At 41.6% G+C, this 24,121-nt stretch overlaps 2 protein-coding genes across 3 annotated transcripts; one reads left to right on the forward strand and one right to left on the reverse strand.

Annotated features, from left to right (window-relative positions):
• The first annotated feature begins 1,997 nt into the window (after positions 1-1,997).
• cdc73 (cell division cycle 73, Paf1/RNA polymerase II complex component, homolog (S. cerevisiae)) lies at positions 1,998-24,054 on the forward strand. The gene is made up of 17 exons (XM_066680893.1): positions 1,998-2,249; positions 6,754-6,859; positions 7,539-7,608; positions 8,061-8,123; positions 8,524-8,576; positions 8,723-8,811; positions 9,560-9,773; positions 10,402-10,500; positions 11,058-11,136; positions 11,686-11,750; positions 18,782-18,839; positions 19,635-19,670; positions 20,034-20,121; positions 20,672-20,833; positions 21,514-21,614; positions 22,757-22,898; positions 23,265-24,054. The coding sequence occupies exons 1-17, from the start codon at positions 2,119-2,121 to the stop codon at positions 23,299-23,301; spliced, it is 1,593 nt and encodes a 530-aa protein (XP_066536990.1). The 5' UTR covers positions 1,998-2,118; the 3' UTR covers positions 23,302-24,054.
• On the reverse strand, positions 12,354-18,223 carry LOC136707408 (beta-1,3-galactosyltransferase 2). Of its 2 annotated transcripts, XM_066681456.1 has the most exons (3): positions 17,795-18,223; positions 16,762-16,995; positions 12,354-14,774 (listed from the first exon to the last, which is right to left on the reverse strand). In XM_066681456.1, exon 3 carries the CDS (start codon positions 14,716-14,718, stop codon positions 13,519-13,521), a length of 1,200 nt encoding a protein of 399 aa, XP_066537553.1. In that variant the 5' UTR covers positions 14,719-14,774; positions 16,762-16,995; positions 17,795-18,223; the 3' UTR covers positions 12,354-13,518. The 2 variants fall into 2 exon arrangements, with proteins under 2 accessions (XP_066537553.1, XP_066537551.1); XM_066681454.1 differs by lacking the exon at positions 16,762-16,995.
• Positions 24,055-24,121: the final 67 nt, after the last annotated feature.

A 24,121-nucleotide genomic window follows, 5' to 3' on the forward strand; every position in this document is an offset into this window, starting at 1 on the left:
TCGGCCGTGACACTGTGGAGGTGTTTAATGCTGTCGCACTTCACGCATAAACCAACATTCCACAACATTAAAGTAACACCCTGTATCTACTGTATCTCTCTATTAGATCAGCTTCTCTGACCACACAGGGGCACTTTGTACTTCAACAGTTACAGAATGAAGTCCACCTGTTGCTCTGCATACTTTGTTTGCTCCATTTCACCTGCTTTTTCAATGTCTTACCCTCCCTCAACATCCACAGCTGACATAACCTTTGTGTGTGTGTGTGTGTGTTCACTACCACAAGGGGTTAGATAAAAAAGTAAAAGTGACTTTTTCTTGTTCTCATTCAGTTTCCTACCCTTCTCCAAAAGTTACATATTGCAGTTTCTGCATTGCTGAGCCCAGAGTAGCAATGACAGAGGCTCCATTCTTCCTATTACAGCCCAGTGGCTCATCACAATGCTTCTGTAAGTGTTATTTTGAAGTAACAATATTACATAGTGTTGCTTTGAACATCACTTTGAAGAGATTTTATTGCCGTTCTCCAATTAAAGGCCTGTATTGCCATGTGTGCGGATGTTTAGTTTAATACATCATTTGAACACAGCAGCTGTCCTTCACACTGTGTGTAAATCTAATGATGAATCGACCAATATAAACCTGCTCCTTTTTTGGGGGGATACATGTTTTTAATTGGACAGGGACGCTATGAAGGTCAGTTTTGAATCTGTACTTAAGGTAACATATTATTAGTGTTGCTTTAATGAAACGTTAAGTAGAGACCCATGCCAGATTACAAGTGTTTTAGAGTCTTTACTTCTTCTAGGAGACAGACCTTGTGCACTTTGTGGGGAGAATGGTGAGATTTGGCCCCTACCTCTGAGTACATCCAGATTGGGGCTAAGACTCAAATAGCTCTCTAATCCCTATACAGTGCCCTCAGTCTGTCACAAATCTAGGCTTAATTCTAAACCCAAAAAGTGCTATCAGAGAAAGTGTAAACCCATGTCGCTGAATAGAATTAGACTGTGTGTGTGTGTGTGTGTGTGTGTGTATGAGAGAGAGAGAGAGAGAGAGAGAGAGAGAGAGAGAGAGAGAGACTATTAACTTCGTCTGACTTAGTGCACTCTGTAGGGAACATGGAAGGTTTTTGGAAGCGCCCCTTTTCCGTAATCTGAACGCACTTGCTGAATATATCCGGTTTGAGGCCACTCCTAAAATGTCTCCTTATTCCCTTTATAGTGCACTTCATACGTCACAAAACTATGGCTAAGTTATAGATTCAGACGGTGCACTCAGCCAGAGATGAATTGACAAATATGACAAATATTAGATAGTTACTCTTTGAGTAGCAGCCTTTATTTGAAGCCTGCTCTAGTGCTCTCTCTAGGGCCGGAAAATATAGTTTAGTTCTAAACCCAAAATGTGCAATTAAACTCAGAATATTTCGTTAATTTTTTATGTATATGCTCACTTATAAATGTCAGCTAGATCTTGGGTATCAATCAGTTAATCAATCTTTATTTATTTAGCACAAAACAAAGTGAAAATGAAACTTCAAAGTGTTTGAGATATAAAATTATAAAGTGTAACTAAAATAAAATGCTGTGAATGTAACAGTTGTTGCACATACTGTATATAAACCCACTGTACCTCTTATTTTACTCTGTTTATTTTGAATTTCACTTATGCAGCTCTCACAGTAAATACAAATCATTTGCTTTCTCATCTATTAATTTTTTGATAAATTATTATATAGGATTTTATTTGCATTTATTTATTATTTCAATAACATTTTTTAAATAAAACGACAATTGTCATTTTTAATACGAATGTTTGAATTTTTAATTACAATTATAGTTACACTAAACGTTTTAAAACATATTCGTAAAGGTAAAAAAACAGTAAAGTTCAGCTAAGATAACCATTTACAAATTAAGAGCATCAATACCACAAAACACTAAATAAAAGCCTGACTGAGTAGTAGTACGAGTAGCAGTAGGAGCCGGTATTTGAAGCCCACCCTAGCGCACTCTGTAGTGATCGTGTAGTGATTTGGGACCCGCCCCTCTCTGCTCGGCGGCAGTGCTCTTGTTGTGGAGTCTCCGAGTAAAAGCCCTTGTGCGGAGCGCGAAGATGGCGGACGTACTGAGCGTGCTGCGACAGTACAACATCCAGAAAAAGGAGATCATCGCTAAAGGAGACGAGGTCATTTTCGGGGAATTTTCATGGCCTAAAAACGTCAAAACCAACTACGTTATCTGGGGGTAAGTAGTGCTCGGTCCTACCTCTATTTCAGCCCCAGTCCCCACTGCACTTTCAGCTACAGCTAATGTTACAGGCAATCTGGCTCTGAAAAACACTCGGATATGGCTTTAACTTCACTGCAGCTGGGGTTTAGAGATGTGTAAGAGCTTACAGAGATCCTGGGAACAGTTTAACATCTTGCGTTGGAGGTTTTAAAGAAGTTAAAGCCAGTTAATAACTGTTATGTTGGCTACTCCCAGAACTAATCTTCACTGGCTTTAAAAATACTCTGAATATGGCATTAAAAGCACTTCAGTTGGGTTCTTCTTCTTGTGCAGGCTCTGTTGGAGATGTATAACTGTCTAAAACTCCTATGAATCGTTACATATCTTGCTGTGGATGTTTTTGGGAAGTTAAACAGAGCGTACACGAACATTACTGTGCACTTGTGGAACTGCTCGAAAACAGTCGAGGTGTCTTGATTTTTGTTGTTTTGGTTGTTTCTGAGAAGTATAAAAGGTTACAAATGTCCTGTGACTTGTTAAATAGCTCTTAAGGTAGTGATTTTGTGCTGTATATTCTGGGCAGGACGTTGATAGTCATTGTTGTTTGCATACACTACCATTAAAACACTGCTGTGTGTATTTTTCTGAGAGATTGTTGAGACGTTGTTAAAGTTCTCAGAGCCCTGAATCCCGGTGAGTGTTGTGTTAAATATATGGCACCACAAGCAGCTGCTGATTTTACATCACTTTGTCGTCTTTATTTTAAAGCTGAGATTGAAGTTTAGTTTGTGGAATTGGTGACCTCTCCGGTGGAAATACGTAAAGAACACTTTGTACCGTGGGTTGTGCTGTGTGTCATTTCCCAGAGCAGATTCTTCTCATGATTGTGAGCGAGTTCATGGAGATGTGGTTTCCAAACAGAACTGGAACCGAACGTGATGGTGGGAATGGTTTCTACGTTATGGAATTAGGTGTGTCACAAAAGCATTAAATACTTTTGCTCATTTCGCCTTACGTCGCTCCATCAGTGATATCTCCCTCTTTCACTAACTCTCAGCACTGTATCCACACTGAGATATGCCCCTCAGGTAACCAGCCCTCGAGGTGGACCTTCTTATGGAGCCTGTGCTTGTGACGTTAATAAGTTTTGTTTGTTTGTTTGTTTTTTGCGCATTAGATTTAAGAAAGTCATGTCTTTTTAAAGTAAATCCAAGAAGTCTTTAACCTACCACTTGCTCTCAAGCCTCACCATGTTTCAAGGGAAACCATATCTGCCCGCTTTGCTGTTGCCTTTGTCAGTTTGCTGCTCATTGATTGTTTTTTTTTTTTTCCCCTTGTAGTTTAAACTGGGTGCTCTCCAGTGCTGATGTTATTGATATCGCTGCTATTTATAACATTGGTGATATTTTTATATAAATGTGCTTCAGACTCAGTGGTTATAAATTAAGTTATACTGTTATCCCGCGGGCAGAGAGAGCTGTCAGTGAGATTTCTTATATCTCATAAATAAGCTGTATTTGAACGAGAGTGCTACAGTTTTAGAGTTGTAGCAGCAGGACTCAAGTTTTGATGGGTCGAAGTAGGGAAATGCATTAATGAGGTGCACAGAAAATTTGCTTCTGTCTGTATCGTCGCCGTCAGAACAAAACCTTCAGTTTTGTCTGAAATTGTGGACCCGATTTGAAAATAAAAGCCTCCCTTAATATTTTGGCCTGCTCTTGACATGCCATGAAATTATTATTACATGAACTTGCATTATAATTTGGTGTGATGGGTTTTGTCTCTGCCTTACAGTTGCCTCACTGTAAATCAATTATATCTCTTGCCATGAATGTGGCCGTATGGGCAGATATGGCGATAAATACAAACTACTAGAGATGGAACGATCAACGTTTCTGAGGCCGATTCCGATCCCTGATCACATTTCAGCACAATCGGCCGATAGCCGATACCGATCGAGGGCGGGGCTATATGCCATGGCAGGACAACATGCAATTTTTAGCACGCAAGACACAAAACTTGGTCTAAAATGGTTTATTATCATTTTAAAGAACTCATGTGAAACAGCATAATATAGAAAATTAGCAATAAATACGCATAAAAATTATTTTGCCTTTAGACCATTCATTAATTAAAAAACAAAATGTAATTAAATGCAGTCAAAACTGCAGTCATTAGACTCTGGGTTATTTTAAATGAACAACTGCAACCGTTAATTTTGATTTATATTTCTTTTTACAGTTGTTTTAAAACGAACTCTAATTGTTTTAAGAGTACACCAAAAAATACAGTTAAAATACTGCAATCATTATATTTAGACCATTAATTATTTTATCATGAAAAAAACGTATATTACATAAATGCAGTCAAAATTGCAGGTATTAAACTCAGAACCTGGGTTATTAGAAATACAAAAAACTGCAACCATTAAATGTAGATATTGAATTATTGTTATACAATAAATTTTAAAAAATGTCTGCATAGCGTCACTGAAATTGTGCAGTTAGGTCTTGGATGAATTATAGATTAAATAAAACAGCAGGTATAAAAACGTTTGAAATTAAACAACCAGGGAAGAGGCCCATCTGCCGAACTACTGGTTCTTAATGTTGAATTTTAAAGGCATATTTCTTTTCACAAAGAGTAACGTCTCAGCTTTCTGGGATGACAGTCTGTTCCTCTTTTCAGTCAGTATTTTTGAAGCCACGCTAAACAATCTTTCACTATCCACACTTGTGCAAGGCGCAACAAGATAGGCTTGAGCGACTTCGGCAAGAGCGGGAAAACTAGCCTTATTGCTTTTCCAATACGCTAGTGCTCGCGCACTATAGCAGCGATGTGGTCGGTGGGATGCGATCTGTCTCAATGGTGCTGAACCACTGCTCGGTTGCTTCCAAAAGGGTAGCTTTTGATGTTTTGACACCATGATCCTTTTCAGAACATTTCTGGAGAAAACATTTAAAGGCTCTGATGGAGGGTATTACGTCAGCAGCGGTAGCGTTGGAGGCGCTGATTTCTTTAGTTAGCTCCTCAAATGCTGAGAGCAACTACATGTTTTCAACTAGCCCCCACTGATTGGCAGTGAAAGCGGCCGGCAGATCATATTCGACTCCGTAAGCACCCAACAAACGTTTTTGTTCCAGTAGACTCTGACATGTAAAAGGTGCTGTTCCATCTTGTCGGAACATCCTGTTGAAGTCTCTTTACAGATTGGGTCAGCTGAGTTTGGATGCTCTGAAGGCGTGAATAAGCCAGAGGTGAGTGTTTGAAATTGCCAACAATCTGTCTTCCAGTTGCCACAATATTATTGATGCTACTTCCCTTCATTCACTACTAGCTGTATTGAATGTGCCATCGACGGCAAACTTGCAGTATCTTAGAGATCTTGCAGTGCTTTTGTGATGTTTCGTGCATTGTCTCTCAAGATTACATGTATTTTACTCTTTGGAATTGACCACAACTTAAACATGCTGTTGAACTCTGTCATCAGAGCACTAGCCGTGTGAGAGCCTGTAAACTCTAGTTGATGCAGAACGGCGCAATGTAGCTCAAAGTCTGGATGAATCAACTGAGCTATTTGACTTAACATGGAGGTTGGGCTGATGTCGGAACTTCATATATCACTTGTAAAGCTCAGTGATGTAATGTTATTTTGCAGACGATGGTCTATGTGTCTGTAAACCGCTTGATACAGCTCGGGAAGAGCAACATCTGAAAAGTATTTCCTACTAGGAATGGCATAGCCTATAATTCCATCACTTTGGCTGTGGTTCTTTTAGCCTTTTGGCGGTTGCTGCTGTACTTTTCGTACCGGTCAAATGTGGTCTGCATGGTTTTCTGAGTTATTTGTTTTGCGCTAGCTGCCCGTGCTAGATCTGCTGTTTTCTGATACTTGCTGTATTCAGCCGCGTGGTGTACTCTTAAGTGCTGTATCAGATTAGTAGTGTTAAATTACTTTGTTTTGGTTCCCCCATGAGACACGTTGGTTTTACAAATTTTACAAAACGCCCTGGATGAGTCTGTGTCACATAAGGTAAAAAACTGCCTGACTGACGACATGTTTTCTAACAGTTCAGATCGGAATTGCAGGGACTTGACTGAGGGACTCCTCCTGGATGAAACGCTAGCTCAGGGTTGGCTAAATTTGAGAAATATCGGCCGATTGCCGATCTCATATTTTGATTAAAAATCGGCCGATACGATACATAACGATCGATCTTTCCATCTCTACAAACTACCAAACCTAACCACTGTTGTGGGGCCCTGAGAGCCTGGGTTTGAGCCTCCTCCCCATGAGTGTAACCTCCTGGTGCCAGTTTCAAACTCTGTGCCAAGTCTTCTGTTCAGACAGTGGTCCATTACAGCAACCCCTTGTGGGAGCAGTGGAAAGTGTAACATCGACTTGCATAAAAATATAGAGATGAGCTTCAGGATGAACTGAAAGGGTTTACATGAGTAAAAGCTTTTGTTTATCTGCGAAATAACATCCGTCTTTGTTTTTGTTTAACCCCCATCACAGGACAGGGAAAGAAGGCCAGCCTAAGGAGTACTACACGCTCGACTCCATTCTCTTCCTCCTCAACAATGTCCATCTTCCTCATCCATCCTACGTGCGGAGAGCCGCGGTAAGTGGACACTTGGAACTTACAGTAAAAGGAGTTTAATATTTTAAAATCTAAAGTGTCTGACCCTACATTTCTTTGGCTCATTAGGACCGTGTTTGCGTCTGTTTTATGCACTTATGTGTAGCATATACTGAAATACATCACTCACTGTAGAAAGGTGGAAACACAGGATTAAATAAATGTAAAAACAAACTCAAAGGATACATTAAATTATGCATTTTTAGGACCAAAACGAACATATGTATTTAGTTATTTGGGCATTTAGGCTTATGTATTTTTACTTGAGTCATTTCTGTCCTCCACAATGGTGTGACATTAACCTCGCTGCATCAGTGCAGTGCAGAATCTTAAAATCTCCTGTGATTAATGAAACATCCTGTAGTGGATGTTCCTAAGAAGATGAAATCAGTAGATAGCTTTTACATTAACCAGACATTCTTTCAGAAAATGATAAACACACTATAACTGAACCAGTGAGTGTTGCATGGTTTCTTTTTCTCCACCGTCAAATAAATGTAGTTATTTTTCTTATCGAATAAAGAAATTAATTCATCTCTTTAAGGTGAATAAAGTATATAGGAGCATTCCTAATAAATATGACCTTGAAATAACATTATTTCACATAACCAGTCCTGCTTGAAGAGTGGAAAATCCAACCCTCTGGTTTTTCTCGTTGTAGACAGAGAATATTCCTGTGGTCCGAAGGCCTGACAGAAAGGACCTATTGTCGTACCTCAATGGAGAAAACCGTAAGTACATTAGATGAGGACAAGACCCTTATTTTCATTAACAGCTGAATTGTGTTACTTGTACTTATCAAAACACTAGTGTTGAAATTGTATTTGTGAAAGTAAGTACAGTGTTCAGCAGTGCCCCCTCAGGTTCAACCTTTATATAGGGGCAAATGTTGTGTCCCCATATCGGGGTGCATTGACGAATCACAGTATGCAAATTAGTGAACCACCCTTCCATCTCTTGTCCCTGCCCCCTGATGAAGCTCACCTCATGCTGTTTTCGCACTGCTTTGGTCTCCTGGCCGTGTGGAGGTTTCTCTGTCATTATGGTAGTGAAACAATGCAGCAGAGCCCTACCTCCATCCAGAACATCCCCCTCCCACTTCAGAGAAGAGTGAACTGAAGCTAGGGGGTGTAGTTCTGACTTAATTTCTAATTTAAAATGTGATGTTTTCTTTGTTCCTCAGCATCATCCACGAGTATCGACAGAAGTGCGCCCATTGAGATTGGGCTTCAGAGGCCAACACAAGGTAAGTCCAAGGAATATGTTGTTAATTAGGTTTTTATCCAGATGTTCCCATCTCTTCTCAGCGATGAAGCCTTCAAAGCCTCCCAGAATAGCATTATAACAAAGCACAATTTCCTCCTGGATTTATCTGCTTGTTTGGCAACAATAGTCCACTCTAACTGTTCCTTGGCGGTGGAGTCGTGTATGGTGACTACTACCTGTTAAGGCTTACATCTGCTGAAAGTTTCATTTTATTTCATCACCATTTTTACAGAAGTATACATTTGTTTCACATCGTGACTTAAACACAACCGTTATGTGGTAAATTCCAGCCTCCTGCAGGGTGGGGTTACACTGAGCCTTTTTATTGTATTAAAGTGAATTGTGTGTTGTGTATAAATGTTTTATTTGTTTTAAAACAGTCAAACGAGCTGCAGATGAAGCCTCTTCGGAAGCCAAAAAGCCACGGGTTGAGGTGAAGATCAGAATCTGTTTTTATTTATTTAATCACTGCCAAATGTTTACTAAGGATTGTGTTCAGAGTGTGGAATTAAAAACATGGACCATCTGTTTATTATATATTTAAATAAGGAACTGATTGTGTGAATATCTGTGTTTAAGGATGAAGAGCGAGTGCGTCTGGACAAGGAGCGTCTGGCCGCTCGTCTGGAAGGCCATAAGGAAGGCATTGTGCAAACAGACCAGATCCGGTATGGATAGATGAATAGATTCCTTCATTGTTTTTTCTCTTCCACTCTAACCCTGTTTCAGATATCTCGTAGCTCTTTTCCACCAACGTGGAACGGGTTCTGTTCCCATTTGTGAACCTAATTCGAACCATTCTGTGTGTTTCCACCAACAAAAATTTGTTCCCAAATGAAACCAAAGAACTGTTGGTTCATCAGTGTGCCCTGTGACAGCACCTGTTGGCGAATGGAGATATAGAAGCTCCAGAAAGTGCTCAGAGCCTCAAAGTGTTACGGTGCAGTGGCGATGGATGGATCATTTACAGAGTGTTTCTGGGGCTCAGTGCTTTTCTCCACTGTTCACAAGCTCTTCAAGGCAACTGAGAACTCTGCATCTTTCCCACATATGTATCATATCTCACTCTGATCTGACCATGCTGTAAACAGTGGATTAACCATGGCTCTGTCCTGACTCTATCCCTCTATCTCTGGCTCTGGCACTGAATTTAGGACCCAGCCTCCACAGCGCCCCCTGCTGATGATGTATCCTTGGTTGTTATTGGGTAGGTTCAAGCACCAAGGTTCTAAGAATCCTGACCAGAACCGGTTTTAGAACCAGGGTTTGGTGGAAAAGGGCACTCTCTCAGGTTTGATCAACCCTGCTGTTCTTGCTCACTTACCGTAGCTCTAGCTTAGACTCTGCGTCTTGGGTCAATTTGTAATGTCTGTTAAACTACAGACAGTTGGCTTCTAATGTCTCCCTTGTCCTCAGGTCTCTGTCCGAGGCCATGTCCGTGGAGAAAATCGCTGCCATCAAAGCCAAGATCATGGCCAAGAAGCGCTCCACCATCAAGACAGACCTGGACGACGACATCACCCTGAAACAGAGGAGCTTTGTGGACGCAGAGGTGGACGTGACGAGGGACATCGTCAGCAGAGAACGAGTGTGGAGAACGAGAACCACCATCCTGCAGAGCAGCGGCAAGGTCAGGCGCTCCTGGGGTTGGGCTGTTCCAGTTCTAGTTTAGCTGGATAACTTTAACTGAAGTCTCAGGTCTAATGTGTCCAGTAGGAAAAGCACTCTCCTCAACTCTGGGCTTAATTTAGATAGCTCATAAATCCTGGATTGTAAAGAATGCATCCAGCATATCATCAAATTAGTATGGCTGGATAGAGCTGACCAAGCTGGTACATAGAAAAGAGAAACAGAAAATAAACAGACGTGCAGTACCAGATATAAGACACTAGAGGGCACTGGGAGTGTCAGAGGGAAAGAAGGAGAGGATACAGAAAAGGAACAGTGTTCTTGTAGAGAAGAGGAACCAGAAGAAGTGTTCTTTGCAGTTGCAGTTTCCTCCCTGTCCTCCAGGTGACAGCATTGGATAGAGCCTGCATGGGCTACTACTTCCACCCAGTGTTTCCCAAACTTTTCTGCAGTGGCAGAAAAGCCCCCAACTCTGACACACAAGTTTTGAATCTATTTAAAACATTGTAATTCATACAGAACTACAATTTCCTATTGACATGCATTAAGATTCTCATTCATCTGCCTTGTCATACACCACCACTGAGTACTGTCCTGTTTTTGAAACCTTTTATGTTTTGATCTTGCAGAACTTTTCCAAGAGCATTTTCGCCATCCTACAGTCAGTTAAGGCCAGAGAAGAAGGACGTGCCCCAGAACAGAGACCAGCACAGAACCCAACTCAAACGGTGTGTGTGTGTGTGTGCCATCAAATCCTCACAGCAGTGTTCTAATGCGTGAACTCAATTCTTTTAAGGGGTGGACACAAGTCTCATAGAATTTAAAGGAGGAAATACTGACATCTGTGGGTGTCTTTGGGCGCTGATTCACAAGGCGTCACAGTCCTCCATTTGGAGCCTGACTCTGAGAAATCTGTTTGAAGAGCCATGTTGCTCTCACACTTCACCCCACCCCTTTCCCAACAAGTACTGAGCCCCCCACCGCTACTCAACACAGAGGGTGAGGGCTTAGGGATTGGGGACCGGGAGTGAAATGGGATTCACTCTATTGTCCCTATCGCCGGGAGCTTATTGGTTTCAAACAAGATATTACAAAATATTAAACATGAAAACATGCACTGCATCTTTTTCCAACAGGCACCGTATAATGTTTTCATTTTTTCAATGTGGGAAATCCAAGTAAGTTGTAGAGGGTTATAATTTGCCTGGCCTTGGCAGTGTTAAACTGTGATGTTTGTGTGACAAGTTTTTCAGTCTTCTGAACTTCACTGTTTATTTTCCTAAAGGATCTGTCGATCAGAAATAAACAGCCGGTGCCCGCTGCCTACAACAGATACGATCAGGAGCGATTCAAAGGGAAAGAGGGTGAGACCTGATCTTTATCTGATTTTCTCTTCATTATGAGAGCAGTGCCCCCTCAGGCACATTTCTTTAACAAACATAAATGTATCTTATGCCTCTTATTTTTAAGTGTTGTTTGTCCTAAGGGGGCGCTTGTTCACATGAACTGTGTTCTCTTATAGAGAAGTGGGAGATTATTCTTTTTATTACTTTAAACACTTTAGAAACACTGTTGTACCATATTTAAAGGTGCAGTAACACTGTGTACCTAAACAAAACTGTTTTCTGATATTCGCCGGTTGTTTTTGGGCTGTAACAATGTTACAGGCCATTACCCAATAAAAACAATTTAACGAGGTATAGAAGAGTCTCAAACATGTATTTTCCTGTTTTTCTCTCTAGCGCTGGAGGGTTTGAACACAGTCATGTGGCAGTTTGCCCTTTTGTAACTGCACTAGCAGTTAATGAACTTATTTATTCTACTTGTAAAGCCTCAAACCGTTTTTACTACATAATACTTAACAGAAGGCCAACAAACTGAAAACCTCACCACAGTTTCTCTCTGATCCACAGAAACCGAGGGATTCAAAATCGACACGATGGGAACCTACCACGGCATGACTCTGAAATCTGTGACGGTAAGATCCAGGAGGTTATTTGCATCATTTTGTTTTTCTGGGAGAGTTTTGGGAACGTAACTATTGATCTTCTGCTTTAAAGGAGCAGTACATCATTAATATCTAGTAAACATCACTCATTAACGTGAAAAATTACTCAGCGTTGTCAGTATAAATGTTTATCATCATCTATGTCATCATTTAAAGGTGCAGTCAGTCGTTTTTATCTCCAGAAGGCATCAATATGGTAGAAACGAACGTGGTTATTACTAGTGCAGTTTCTGCTGAGTGGGCCACCTTTAAAACGTGTTGTACAGAATGTCTGGTAAATCCACTAAACCACTAGGTGGCAGTATTGTTTCATAACATGGAGACAATGACTGTTCTCTTTCTGTAATATGGGGTTAGACTTTTTTATGCTTTAAAAAGTTGGGGTTGGGGTTAATACATTTATACGTTAATTTTCCACTCTCAGGATCAATCAGACGACTCAAACCGTTAACCTGTGGTTATTTTTTTATTTATTTTTATGTATTTATTTATTTTTTTTATTCATATGTGAGCACTCTTGGAGCCCACATGCCTCCCATTTTAAATTCACAGTGTAGAAAATGCACACACCTCAGAAAAAGAATGCCATTGAGTTTGTTACTGGTGCAGTTCACAGTTGGTGTTTATTTGTATGGCACATTTTACATCATGTAGATGGTGGTATAGCAGCTTTAGAAAAAAAATGGCTTATGAGAGTTTTGCAGAATATAAGAGAAAACATCTGAGAAAGTCATGGAATCACAGTTCTTGCAGCTGGTGGATGAGTGACTCACAGAGCACTGTGTGTGAATGCTTTGGCAGATGAGTAGAACTGACTTTAAAGGTGGGAAAGAAACTGATAATATCAGCTGATATGGTTTTTGATTGAACACGGGTTTGCTGCTTTGTCGGTGATCACAGACAAACGTAACTCTGCTTTAATTTTTGGGATCAGTCTGAACCTGTTCAAAGTTGATATTTGGTGAAATAAAACAAACATATGTTTACATTGCCCTGCACATGCTTATTATCCACTTCCTCTGTTGGTGTGTGCTGGTTGATTTGGACCATATTGAGGTCAGTAACATGCAGTTTCATAATCTTAAAATACACTTTCCTATGATTTAAATCCCAAAACTGGTTTACGTACAGTGTGTTCAGGAAATCTACGAAGAAATCTATCCATAAACATGTCTAACAGTCTTAGTTCTGATCTTTTTCTGGATGCTGGACTTGTTGGGTTAATCAGACTCTGAGGAAAAATAATAAACAATATAAACATTGTCACTCATGATATGAGCTTTAAAACATGTTCTTATTGTTATAAACTTTAGCTTTCAACAAATTTGGAAGTATTCTGCACTTTTCCTAATGATCAGTAGTGTTTTACTATCATGTTTTCTGTCTCACAAACATGGTAGTGTCCTTTTAGTCTGTTTCACTTTAGTTCCACATTCACAGATCTGTATTTTGTAAAAATAATCAGTAATTTTCATTTCACTTCCCGCGATATCAATATAATCACTAATATAAAAATATTGGCCGATATTATCAACTCCTTGATATATCAGTTTGACTACTCCAGACCTACCTCCATCTCAGATATCAGGGATGTTTTTACCTTGGGAATTTTTGGTCAGTGAAATAAGGTTTTCTTCAGGACGACAGTTATCAGACTCTCTGAGGAATGTCTGTGTGCTATCCCATTTCACAGTTAATTTCCACTTCACATTATCACATGTCACCCAAGGAATCACTTCTAGAGCAGCTTTCTTTGGCGAAGCCGTCGTACTTTGTCCTTCTCCTTGGGCGGGTTGATGCAGGCGCTGTGCTTGTTGCTCTGAAGGTGTTGCCAGTGTCTGATCAGCTCTGTGGGGAGGAACTGGTGCGAGGTGATCAGGTGGCTGTATTTGCAGCTGGAGTACGACACCCGCCAGTGGTTAAACAGGAACTCGTTCGGAGGCGGCACTGGTTCTATCCTCAGCTTTGCCAGGCAGAGTCCAACGTACACGTCTTCTAGATGTAATCGTCGTATGCTGAGAGATGCCTTGTAGATCAGCCGCGCCATGTCCCCGGAGAAGACGTAGCCGGTCCCAGAGCAGAAGGTTGGGTATCGGTTGCTGGGGTACAGCTCTGGTGACATGTACCACTTGCTGTGTTTGTTTCGGTTCGGAGAGTACCCTCTCATGAGGTACCCTGTGAAATACTTCTTCCTTGGCGGCACATTGGGATCGAGCAGTTTTTGGATGAGGTACTCCGTGTTGACAAACATGTCACTGTCCGTCTTCATGACGTAGCTGGCGCCAGAGCAGTACTTGGAGACCCAATGCATCCCCATCAACGTCTTGATGGTGAGGTTGTAGTAAGAGTCTGTGTACTCTTGCTGAATTATGTCATGGTACATTTGAGACTCGGCTTGTAATGAGCGCTGTAGTGGACTGTCAGGTCTTTGCTCTCCTCCTTTTACACCCAGAATGAAAAGACGGACAAATCCCAATCCTGCGGCTACGCTCTCATTCCCCCAAGTCTGCCTGATGGCGTTCCTGGCTTCAGCGTGATGGGGCTGGACGGCAATCAAAAGCACCAAGAAAGGGTACTGTTCCAGGCACTTTTCCTCCTCGTTGATGATGTAGTTGTACGGTTCTGCCTTGTCCCTGAACTCTTCACTCAAACTGCCATTAGATCCCAGAAAGATCTTCAAGCCGTCCTCAGCAGAAGAGCTGTGGTTTGCCTCGGACTTGGGCTGCGCAGTGGGCAGCGTTTCCTCTCTCCAGGTGTTCTGCTTAGCCATGCTGTGGTTCACCTCCAGCTTGGAAAACCTTGGATGTACATCGTTCTCCTGGCTCTTCTTTCCTGCCAGAAAACTGTGTTGACCGAGGATGAGGCACACCCCCACAAACGAGAGCAAAAACAGAATTCCAGCCATGTTTGTACAGCAGTGCCTCCTCTTCCACTGCATGGTTCTGTCGCTTGGAATCGTCTGAGTGAAGGAACACCCAGCACTTACTTCCAAATCTGTAGAAGAAGAAGAAGCAGTTGCTTTTACAGAGGAAGCACACAGGCTGCAGTTATAAACCTTTCCACTAATTTAAGATGCAAGTCATCTTATTATAAGCCAACAAATGTAAACAAATATTGGCACCCTTAACCATAACAGTTTGAATATATCCTGTTTTTCAAGGAGTTACTTTAAAAGCATCAGTGGATTTTCCTCCTATTTACATTTCCTCTTCTTCCTCACAGTGGAACACAGTTCTGTTTCTTAATTAAACCTCTGTGACCTGCTTTGGTCAAATCCCCACGAGCCCCACAGCAGTGTTCTCCCCCTGTCTAAACAGCCCTGTTCAGAACGCTCGCTTTCAGCACCTGTTCCTTTAAATGATAATGAGCCGCTCACTTTTCACCCCGACCCTGAGCACACAGCAGTGAGGATCGAGAAACTCTGGTTTTTAGCCATATTCGCTCGGTTCTCTTTCTTCTCCATTCTCATTTTTCTCAGTTTTAGCAGTGATACTGACCTCACATTGTCTTGCCCTTAGAGCTGAACAATAATTCAATATCAATATACATTGCAATACGTTTTAATAACAATATGATTTTTAAACACATTTTCATATTTCTGTACACATTATTTACAGCATCTGTCATTGAGTGACGGTCAATTTTAAAGTTAGTTTTAAAATATTAATACTGACAAAGCCGAGAGGTTGTTGTTTGATGTTTTTTTTTTTTATCGTTCATATTGATATTGGAATTATATCGTATCGACCGAAATTATATTACTAATTAAAAATGTATCGTTATACAAATCTTGGCCATATCGTCCAGCTCTGCTTCCCCCGTCTGTCGACATTACGTCAGTCAGCTTTATCACACATTTTTTAATAAGTTTAACTATTTAAACACCAGGTTTAATCAATCAACCACCAACAGAGTTGTCTGTTTATACAGCGATGATAATGTGGTGTTTCCTCATCATCCTCAGGTCTGAGCTTATTCTGCACCTCCACGTTTTTACTTCAACTTCTGACGCTTTCAGTGCTCAACAATAAAAGAGGTCACGGTTGCCCTTTAATTCTATGTTACAAGTGATTATTAATGACTTTTAAGGAGCTTACAACCTAATTAATAAATGTATATTAAATCTCTAAGCCATTTATAAACCTTTATAGATTTATTTGAAAGTGGTAGCAATTAGGGGGTTCTTTCTGGGTTTCACACACACACTAGATTTTCTGCGTCAGAAACGAGCTCTGTTTTCCATGAGGTGTGGCAGGGGGTCTCTTCTAAAATTCTCTTCAATCAGAGAAATGTCCCCAAGCTTGTTTCTCATTTTCTCCGCATGGTTTAACTACCATGGAACCAACCCAGGAATTGAAGAGTGGTGCTGTGGGTTCCTAATGTAGGGGCTGAGGACACGCCTCTAGGACCCTGGGGTTCTCAGTTATCTGCAGCGTATGAGGACGTTTTTACTCCTTATCAGTCTCTGTGCACAAACTTCACCCTTCATTTTTGTGGATTTGCACATGAAACAAAGAAGAGTGGAAGAGTCTGGAAGGTCCTAACCGGGGTGCTGTTAAAGTTTTAGGTGTGTTCTCCCAGTGATCGCATGGGTTTCCTCCAGGTGCTCCCTAAGTGTGTGTGTGTGTGTGTGTGCGCTCCCTCCAGGGTATTTTCCTGCTTTACTTATTTATTTGAGAAGTAGGAGTTTATTTGCTCAAAACAAAAAAAGAACCCTAGTATTAGAATAAACCATTATTCCAGTGTGTGTGTGTGTGTACCTGTGTGTTGGTTAAACCTTTTCCATATCTCTCCTCAAGGGCTACACTTAGTTTATTTAAAATGATTGAAAATAATAATCTTAGGTGTCTAAGACTACACTGTACACTGTACTGTACACTGTCTTTAATCTGAAGCGTGTTAAGGCAGCGCTGAGGAGTTTGATCAAGGTCAGTGCTCCTAGATGTTGGTCTTAACTTTGGGGAGGGGGGGGGGTACTTACAAACGGCCGTGTGTCCTTGCTGGAGATCCCCTTTGTAGCTGGGTGCTGTGTGTATGCTCCAAGATTATCATCAGTGTGTGGCCTGCTTTCTCTTGGCGTGAGTCATTCCTCAAGAGCCACGCCGTTCTGGCTCAAAGTGGAGAGGGATACATTCAACTCTTGCTTGTGTTCTGGATGTTTATTCCATTTCTGTAACTTCCTTTTTCATGTCAGTCGCAGCTGTACTTCTTAATACTACACACACAAACACACACATCTTATTAAACCCGGCTGAGCATTTTGTCGTCTTCAAAATGAAGCCCTCGCTCGCAGAGGTGTTGTCTTCTTTCAGGTTCTCGCCTCGTTTCCTGAGTCTCTGGGTGGAGTTGTAATAATGAAAACTAAAACCGTCTGACAGCTGTGTTTGTGAAGAATGTGCTGTCAGCCTCCCATTTTGAATGCATTCAGGGAGAAGGAGGTAACAAATGCAGACGTAACACATCCCTGAGCCTCACAGTCCTCTCTCTCTTTGAAAAGCCGCAGTGTTTCTAATCATTGGTGAGGTCGTTAAAGTAGCAGTCTGTCCTTTTCATCTTTAGAAAGCATCACAGATTAAACATGAATGTGGTCTTTCACACATTTCAGAAGCGCTGCTCACGTGAGTCGAAGCATTAAACTGCTTTGTAGTCCCTGTATCAACCCATTTACGATGTGCAAAGAGGGTCGCCCACATGAGAGTGCCCATATTAAGAATAGGGCCGCTCGAAAAATCATTTGAACATTTTCAAAATGTATGACCCGATAACAGCTCACAGCTCAGGAATTGTCTGCAGACCATTTGGTTCCACCAATCAGAAACAGGCCTATGATCTGTGACATCACAACCATGAATGAACCGGTAACCTGGTGTTAAAGCATTCGTCCACAAACTGGGTCAAAACTATTCCTTGTTAATGCATTTATAGAAGCTAATCAGAGCTGCTTGTTAAGATTATACATGCATCATTGCTCTGAATCACATTTAAGAGCACAATAAAAAAAACGTGGATTGTACCTTTTAATCAGTCAGAATCCAGGGGATGGTCACATAGGTTTTGATGTTGTAGCAGTTTGTGTCTGGTTGAGGATCCATGGTTTTTATTGCTGCGTTTATCGTTTCTTTATCACCTTTCAGGACCCTCAGGACATTGTTGTTCTCCTTTTATTCGTTTCCTTTCATCCTTCGTTCTTCTTCCAGTCTGGTCTGCTGTGAAGCGAGGCAGGAGGACGGAGGTTAACGTAGCTTGTCCCTTATCTTCATTTTTTTTCTGTAGTCGTCCTCCTCCCTGAAGCCAGACGTGTGAGAGAGTGAGTGTTGCTAGGCAGGATGGTCAGCGCTTTCTGTTTTCTCTCGCGCGCACTCAGGCGGTCACGCTCCTTCACTGCTGTCCCTCCCCCTCTCGCTCCTGCTCTCTCGCTTTCTCTCCCTCCATTTTCTCTGGTTCTCCTTTGTATCTTGCTGTTTCCTCCCTTTGCTTTCGTCTCGGTCCTAACGGTCTGAAGCGGAGGAAGGGAGGGAGAAAGGAAGTAAGGGAGGGAGAGAGAAGGAGTGGAGGGAAATGGGTGCATGACTGTGGCGTGGGAGGGGGCTGTGCTCAAATCCATTATGTTATTGGTATTAGGGCCCACACAGGAATCTGTGTGTGTAGTACATGTTAAATAGACATTAATACTGAGCCCCTGACTCTAATAAAGCAGACGAATCAAAGTGTGGAGAATAACGTTTCATTCAGAAAAAAGTGGGTTCATTTCTCTTATCCTGACTTTCACAGGAAAGAAATAAAACATTAAAAATAATAACTAATGGCTCTTGTGAATTTTATTTGCTTTTGTTTTGTGGCAAAAAAATGCCTGACTGCACCTTTAATCTGTCGAGGGTCTATTGTACTCTACAACAGTCGCATTTCATCTCTCTGCCAACCGGAAACAGGAAGTGCTCTTCAGTGTTACTGCCTTCAGTTAACACGCTCTCTCTCACTTACAAAATCTCTCTCTCTCTCAGGAAGGAGCGTCTGCGAGGAAGGCCCAGACTCCTGCTCTGCAGCCGGTTCCCAGACCAGGTTTGTCACTAAAACGCCACATCACTTCAGAGACCCCACGTTACAGAAACACAGACTCTGAACACAGTAATGACCCCAGAGAGAATAGAGAGTTCAGACTCAGCCCCAGGGAGTGGTTGAGGGTTGGGTGGGTGTCTCGCTCAAGGGTACCAGGATGTCGAGGGAGGAAACAATGCTGTTCCTGAAGGTTCAGGAGGTCAAAGTGGTGACCTTCTGGTCCCAAGCGCACTTCCCTAAGCCTTAGACCATGGCTGCTCTATTATCTGTTATATGGTCACTATTACAAGAAGTGTGTGTGTGTCTCGTGCCCTGGTGGTAAGGCAACTGTAACCGGAAGGTTGCTGGTTGGATCCCCAGAGCCGGCAGGTCATGACTGAAGTGCGTTTGAGCAGGGCACCCAATCCCCAACTGCTCACCGGCTAGGGCTGCCCACCGCTCCGGGCCCTGCTCACTGCCCCCTAGTGTTCACTATTGTGTGTAAATGTGTGTTTCACTGCACGGATTGCGTTAAATGCAGAGAACAAATTCCTGTGTGCAACACAGTGGGCAATAAAGTGATTATAAAAAAAAAATGTCTAGCACATTCAATATATTCAAAACTAATTCTTACAGTGAGTATGTTTCTAATTATTAATTTTCATTGTTGTGGCTGTAACTGGGATGAATTTGAAGTCTTTTACTGTAACATACTGTATATATGTACATATGTGTAAAGAACCTAGTTATGTAGTTTTAGAAATGTAGAATAAAGTATTGCATGTTATATTTATAATTCTGTATTGTTTTTCTTTGTAGTCTCTCAAGCAAGACCCCCACCGAACCAAAAGAAAGGTACTGTTTCCTGGTTTGAACAGTTCCTGGTCTGTTGCGTGTGTATTATTTACATATTTTATTAGACACTGCAGTAGAAGAAAGGACTTTCCACTGTGGGTATGAGCTTTCATATATTCTAGGAGGATATTTCTAGGAGTAAGATTGTTTTTGGGGAATTTTATCTCTCCGTTGGGAAAAGAGGAGGCTCCTTGGATGTGAAACTCTTAAGAAATCTGGGCCCTCAGCCTCCTGCTGTTCACTAATAAACATCTTTAAAACTGAAATCCAGAGGGTTAAGCCCTCACTCGGCTTTGTCCGGTTCTCTGGAAGCCTCTTCTGCTCTTTCTTTATTTTCTGTATTTTATTTTCCTCCGATTCTAGGCTCGAGAACCCCCATCATCATCATCCCGGCTGCCCCCACCTCCCTCATCACCATGCTTAATGCCAAGGACCTCCTGCAAGACCTGAAGTAAGTCTGGCCTTTTGTTCCTCATGAGTGCACTTCTCCTTTTTTTCTAGCCTCTGTTTGACTGGACAAAGCTCAGCAACTTGTGCTACTTCTGTTTTCAAACTCACAGAATAATTTTTAAAGCTTTTGAATTTCTTATTTATATGTTATATTTGTTATATATTTTAAACATACCTTCACAAACATTCCTTAATCTTGAGTTTACAGCTGCTGGTTGACTTGTCTAATTGTTTAAAACTATGCTCAGAATTATTGGATGGATAATAACTGGGTACTAATATTACACGTTCTCATATTTAAGAACCATGAGCTGTTAGCACTCTGATCTCCACCAGAGGGCAGTGAAAAGCCTGGTCCTTTTGTAAGACACTGAACTACTTCTGAAAGCTTCCCCACAACATCTTCAAGCTGTGTTGCAAGACTGGGGCTTAACGTGTGGTAGTTACCACTTGTTAGTGGTGAAAGACTGGCAGACCTGTGGATGGTGAAATGGAGGTTAAATGTACTTAGAGAGTGTTTCAGTCCCAGACTCTGTGTGTCATTTTCACAGGTTTGTAACATCGGACGATAAAAAGAAGCAGGGCATTCAGAGAGACAATGAGGTCCTGCTGCAGAGACGTAAAGACCAGATTCAGCCCGGAGGGTCCAACATCAGTGTCACAGTTCCTTACAGAGTCATTGACCAGCCGCTCAAACTAGCCCCACAGGACTGGTACACACACACACACACCCCACTACAACATGTCAGTCTGCATCATGGATCTCAGGAACAGTGCTGGCATTAGCATCATTTATAAAACTTATTGGTACACCTAATACTAAATTATCCCCAAGAACAGAACCAATCCATCACATTTCTGCAGCACTTTTTCCTGATGGTGCTCATAACCAATGCAGCACCCAATTAGGGCTGGACAGTAATACAATATATTGCAATATAAACTGTTTTAATAACAATGATATGAAGTTGTCATTCAATGGAGTTAAATCACGATTACCGTGATGTAAATTTTGGCCATATATATCGTCCAGCCCCACCACTCGCTGTTTTCACTCTACTTCACTTTTAGGTTATTTTTGTTGAATAAAAAGAGAATTTTTTAATTATTTTTTTTTTTATTCCAAACACAGCAGTTTTCATTTTGAATTATAATTATACATTACATGAATACGGTTTAAAACATATTTGTATTTCAATTTTTCAGAGTGTTAAGTTGGTCACTGTTGCATTAGCAGCAGTTTAAAAAGAAGTGGTTGGTCACCTCCAACTTCCTTAGGACTTGGACACACACACTGTTTATCCTCTGACTAGTAACAGCACTCTCGCGAAGCAAAAATCGCGCTTCCTTCTTTGTCTCGTGTCTGATCTTTACCCTTCTTTTCCTTCTCCAGGGACCGAGTTGTGGCCGTCTTCGTCCAGGGTCCTGCCTGGCAGTTCAAGGGCTGGCCGTGGCTGCTGCCTGACGGATCCCCCGTGGATATTTTTGCAAAAAGTGAGTAGTTCTTTTTTTTTGTTTTTTCCTAGAAGTGTTTGCATGAAAGGTGCTGCAACAAAAACACACCCACAAGTAACAAAGTGGTTTCCAACGCCTGAGAGAATGAAAATTGAACTGCTGCATCATTTACATTTAAAGCAACCCTTGGTAATATTTTTATATTTAAATTGCAGCTTCAAAATCACTGACATGTAATAGGGAGGGACAGTAGGTAAGATTAGGTATTTTTGCTCCAGTTTGATGCAGTCAAATAAGGTTTAAAAGACCGTTGGTTCGGAAACTCTAATAGGCGTCTTGCCTGTGATGTAGATGGTGGACAACAACTCTAGAAGTTGCACTTAATTTAATGCAAAATAACGATAAGGTGTGTTGTTTTGGGCTGCAATAATTCAATGTACAGTGGGACATCTGTGCACAAATGGCCCAAAGATCCCAAAATATCCAGAAAATGGACTAAATTTGTCAAATTTAAACGGGCACTTTGGAAAGGACCATCCGCTCACTCCGTTATCTGTAGCTCATTTCACTGGTGCTTTTCCAACAATACGGGCATGTAAGGACACCAACGAAAGGTGTTCAAGAGCCTCTGTAACATGGAGGTAAACAGGGTAAGGACACTTACTTCGCCTGTTTTAGCTGGTGTTAGTTAACGTTAGCTTGACTTGCTAAACTCGGTGGCTCAGATTATACTCGGCTACGTAGCTGTATTACGGAGGTTTATAGAGTCTGAGTTCGACTTCGATCACATTTACAAGAATAACGGTACCTCTAAATTTGAGTTTAGCTTATTGCTAGGCTATTGTCGTGAATAATGTTGGTTATTTAGCTAGATACTGTCATAAGTCAGTCATAACAGTGTTTTACCGGAGCGTTGTTCAGCTGTTGTCCACCAGTGACGTCACGGTTGCGTTCAAGAATTTCCGTAGCGAGATCGGGTTTTTCCGTCAATTTAATAGAATTGTCAGTTTTAAAGCAAATTAAGCAGTTATTTTCATTTTAATTCATACTTATATATGTCAGTAACTAAAATAATGTGAAATATTCATGGAGGTCCATTAAGTGGTGCTTAGCCTTTAAGGTGGAATGGAAAATGTTGGTTTTGTGAGCGCTGATGTTTACCGCATGCTTTACGTTTCCAGTCAGAGCTTTCCACCTGAAATACGACGAGGCACGGATGGACCCGAACGTGCAGAAGTGGGACGTCACAGTTCTGGAACTGAGTCACCACAAGCGCCACCTGGACCGACCCATCTTCCTGAAGTTCTGGGAGACGCTTGACAGGTCAGTGACATTAACCAGCCCGGCCTGTGGACTAGTGTGGGCAGCTTTTTTTGTCAAATGTCCTTTTACTGAGCATAGTGCACAGCCACTTTTCAGAACAGCTGTGGATTCAGTGTTTCAGACGTTTCCAAATGTGCAGCTGTCTCTGGTTCAGAGCGGAGATCCAGCAGGCGAGCCGATAGAGACACGCTGCCCTCACTTCATTTCAAAAGTGTTGTTGAGGCGTCTGCATTTTGCACACTTTTAAAATTCATAAAAACTTAGTGGATGGAAAAGCCACTGCGGCTATAAGCCAAACGTACTGCTGTAGTGTTACGGAGATGTTGTGGATTCATTGCGTTCCTCTGTTTGTGTTTGTGTGTCCAGGTACATGGTGAAGCACAAGTCCCACCTCCGTTTCTGAGCCCCGTTCCTATCGACTCCCTTTACCCCCTCTCAGACTTTTCACCTGCTTTTTCCCTCGGTCCCCGAGCAGCACTTTGGATCCGGACCCTGTGAGCGGAGCAGAGTTTATCCAGGCGTCCAGGGCTCTGTGGAGCGGAGGTGTGGATGTACAGATGGGAATAATGTGTGTGTATATGTGAGGGACGTGTTGGGGCAGCATTTTCTTTTGGTTTTCCCGAGCAGATGCGTGTTTTAAACAGCTTCTTAGAGCGCAACGTCATTTAGGAACCTCAGTTTCTGTTTCGTTTACTTTTTTTTTTTTTTTCAAATGTAAAACAGCTCAAGATTGAGGGGGTGGGGAAATAACCTGCTGAAACCAATAAAAACAACTGCCATTTGTAAACGGCTCTCATCCTCGCTTTGGTTTCTTCCAAGTTTTTTTGGTTTGTTACTTTTGGGGACACAGTTTTCTTTTATTTTATATAAATATATATAGTGACATACACTTTACTGCCTCCTGATTTCAGATGTGAACCATGTAAAGTCTCATGGGAACAAGTGAATACAGCTTTTCAGAAAGCATCGAAAGGATGAGGGGAATAAAAATAGAGATGTCGTTCGTTTTAATGCAGAGCTGTTAGGTTTGCATTCTGTGGATGACGCTGTTTTTCAGTTGATGGTGAGTTTTTGGACGGATTGGAGACTGTGAAGCAATAATAACCTCCAGCTGCGACATGACATCAGCTCAGAGCTCCTCTCTCTCAGAAACCAAGGGTCGTTTTTGTATAAATAAATAGATTTGTGAAAACTTGTTTTGTTTGTGTTTTTTATTTATTTAT

This window comes from Hoplias malabaricus, chromosome 9 (assembly GCF_029633855.1).
Source record: "Hoplias malabaricus isolate fHopMal1 chromosome 9, fHopMal1.hap1, whole genome shotgun sequence".
Lineage (NCBI taxonomy): Eukaryota > Metazoa > Chordata > Actinopteri > Characiformes > Erythrinidae > Hoplias > Hoplias malabaricus.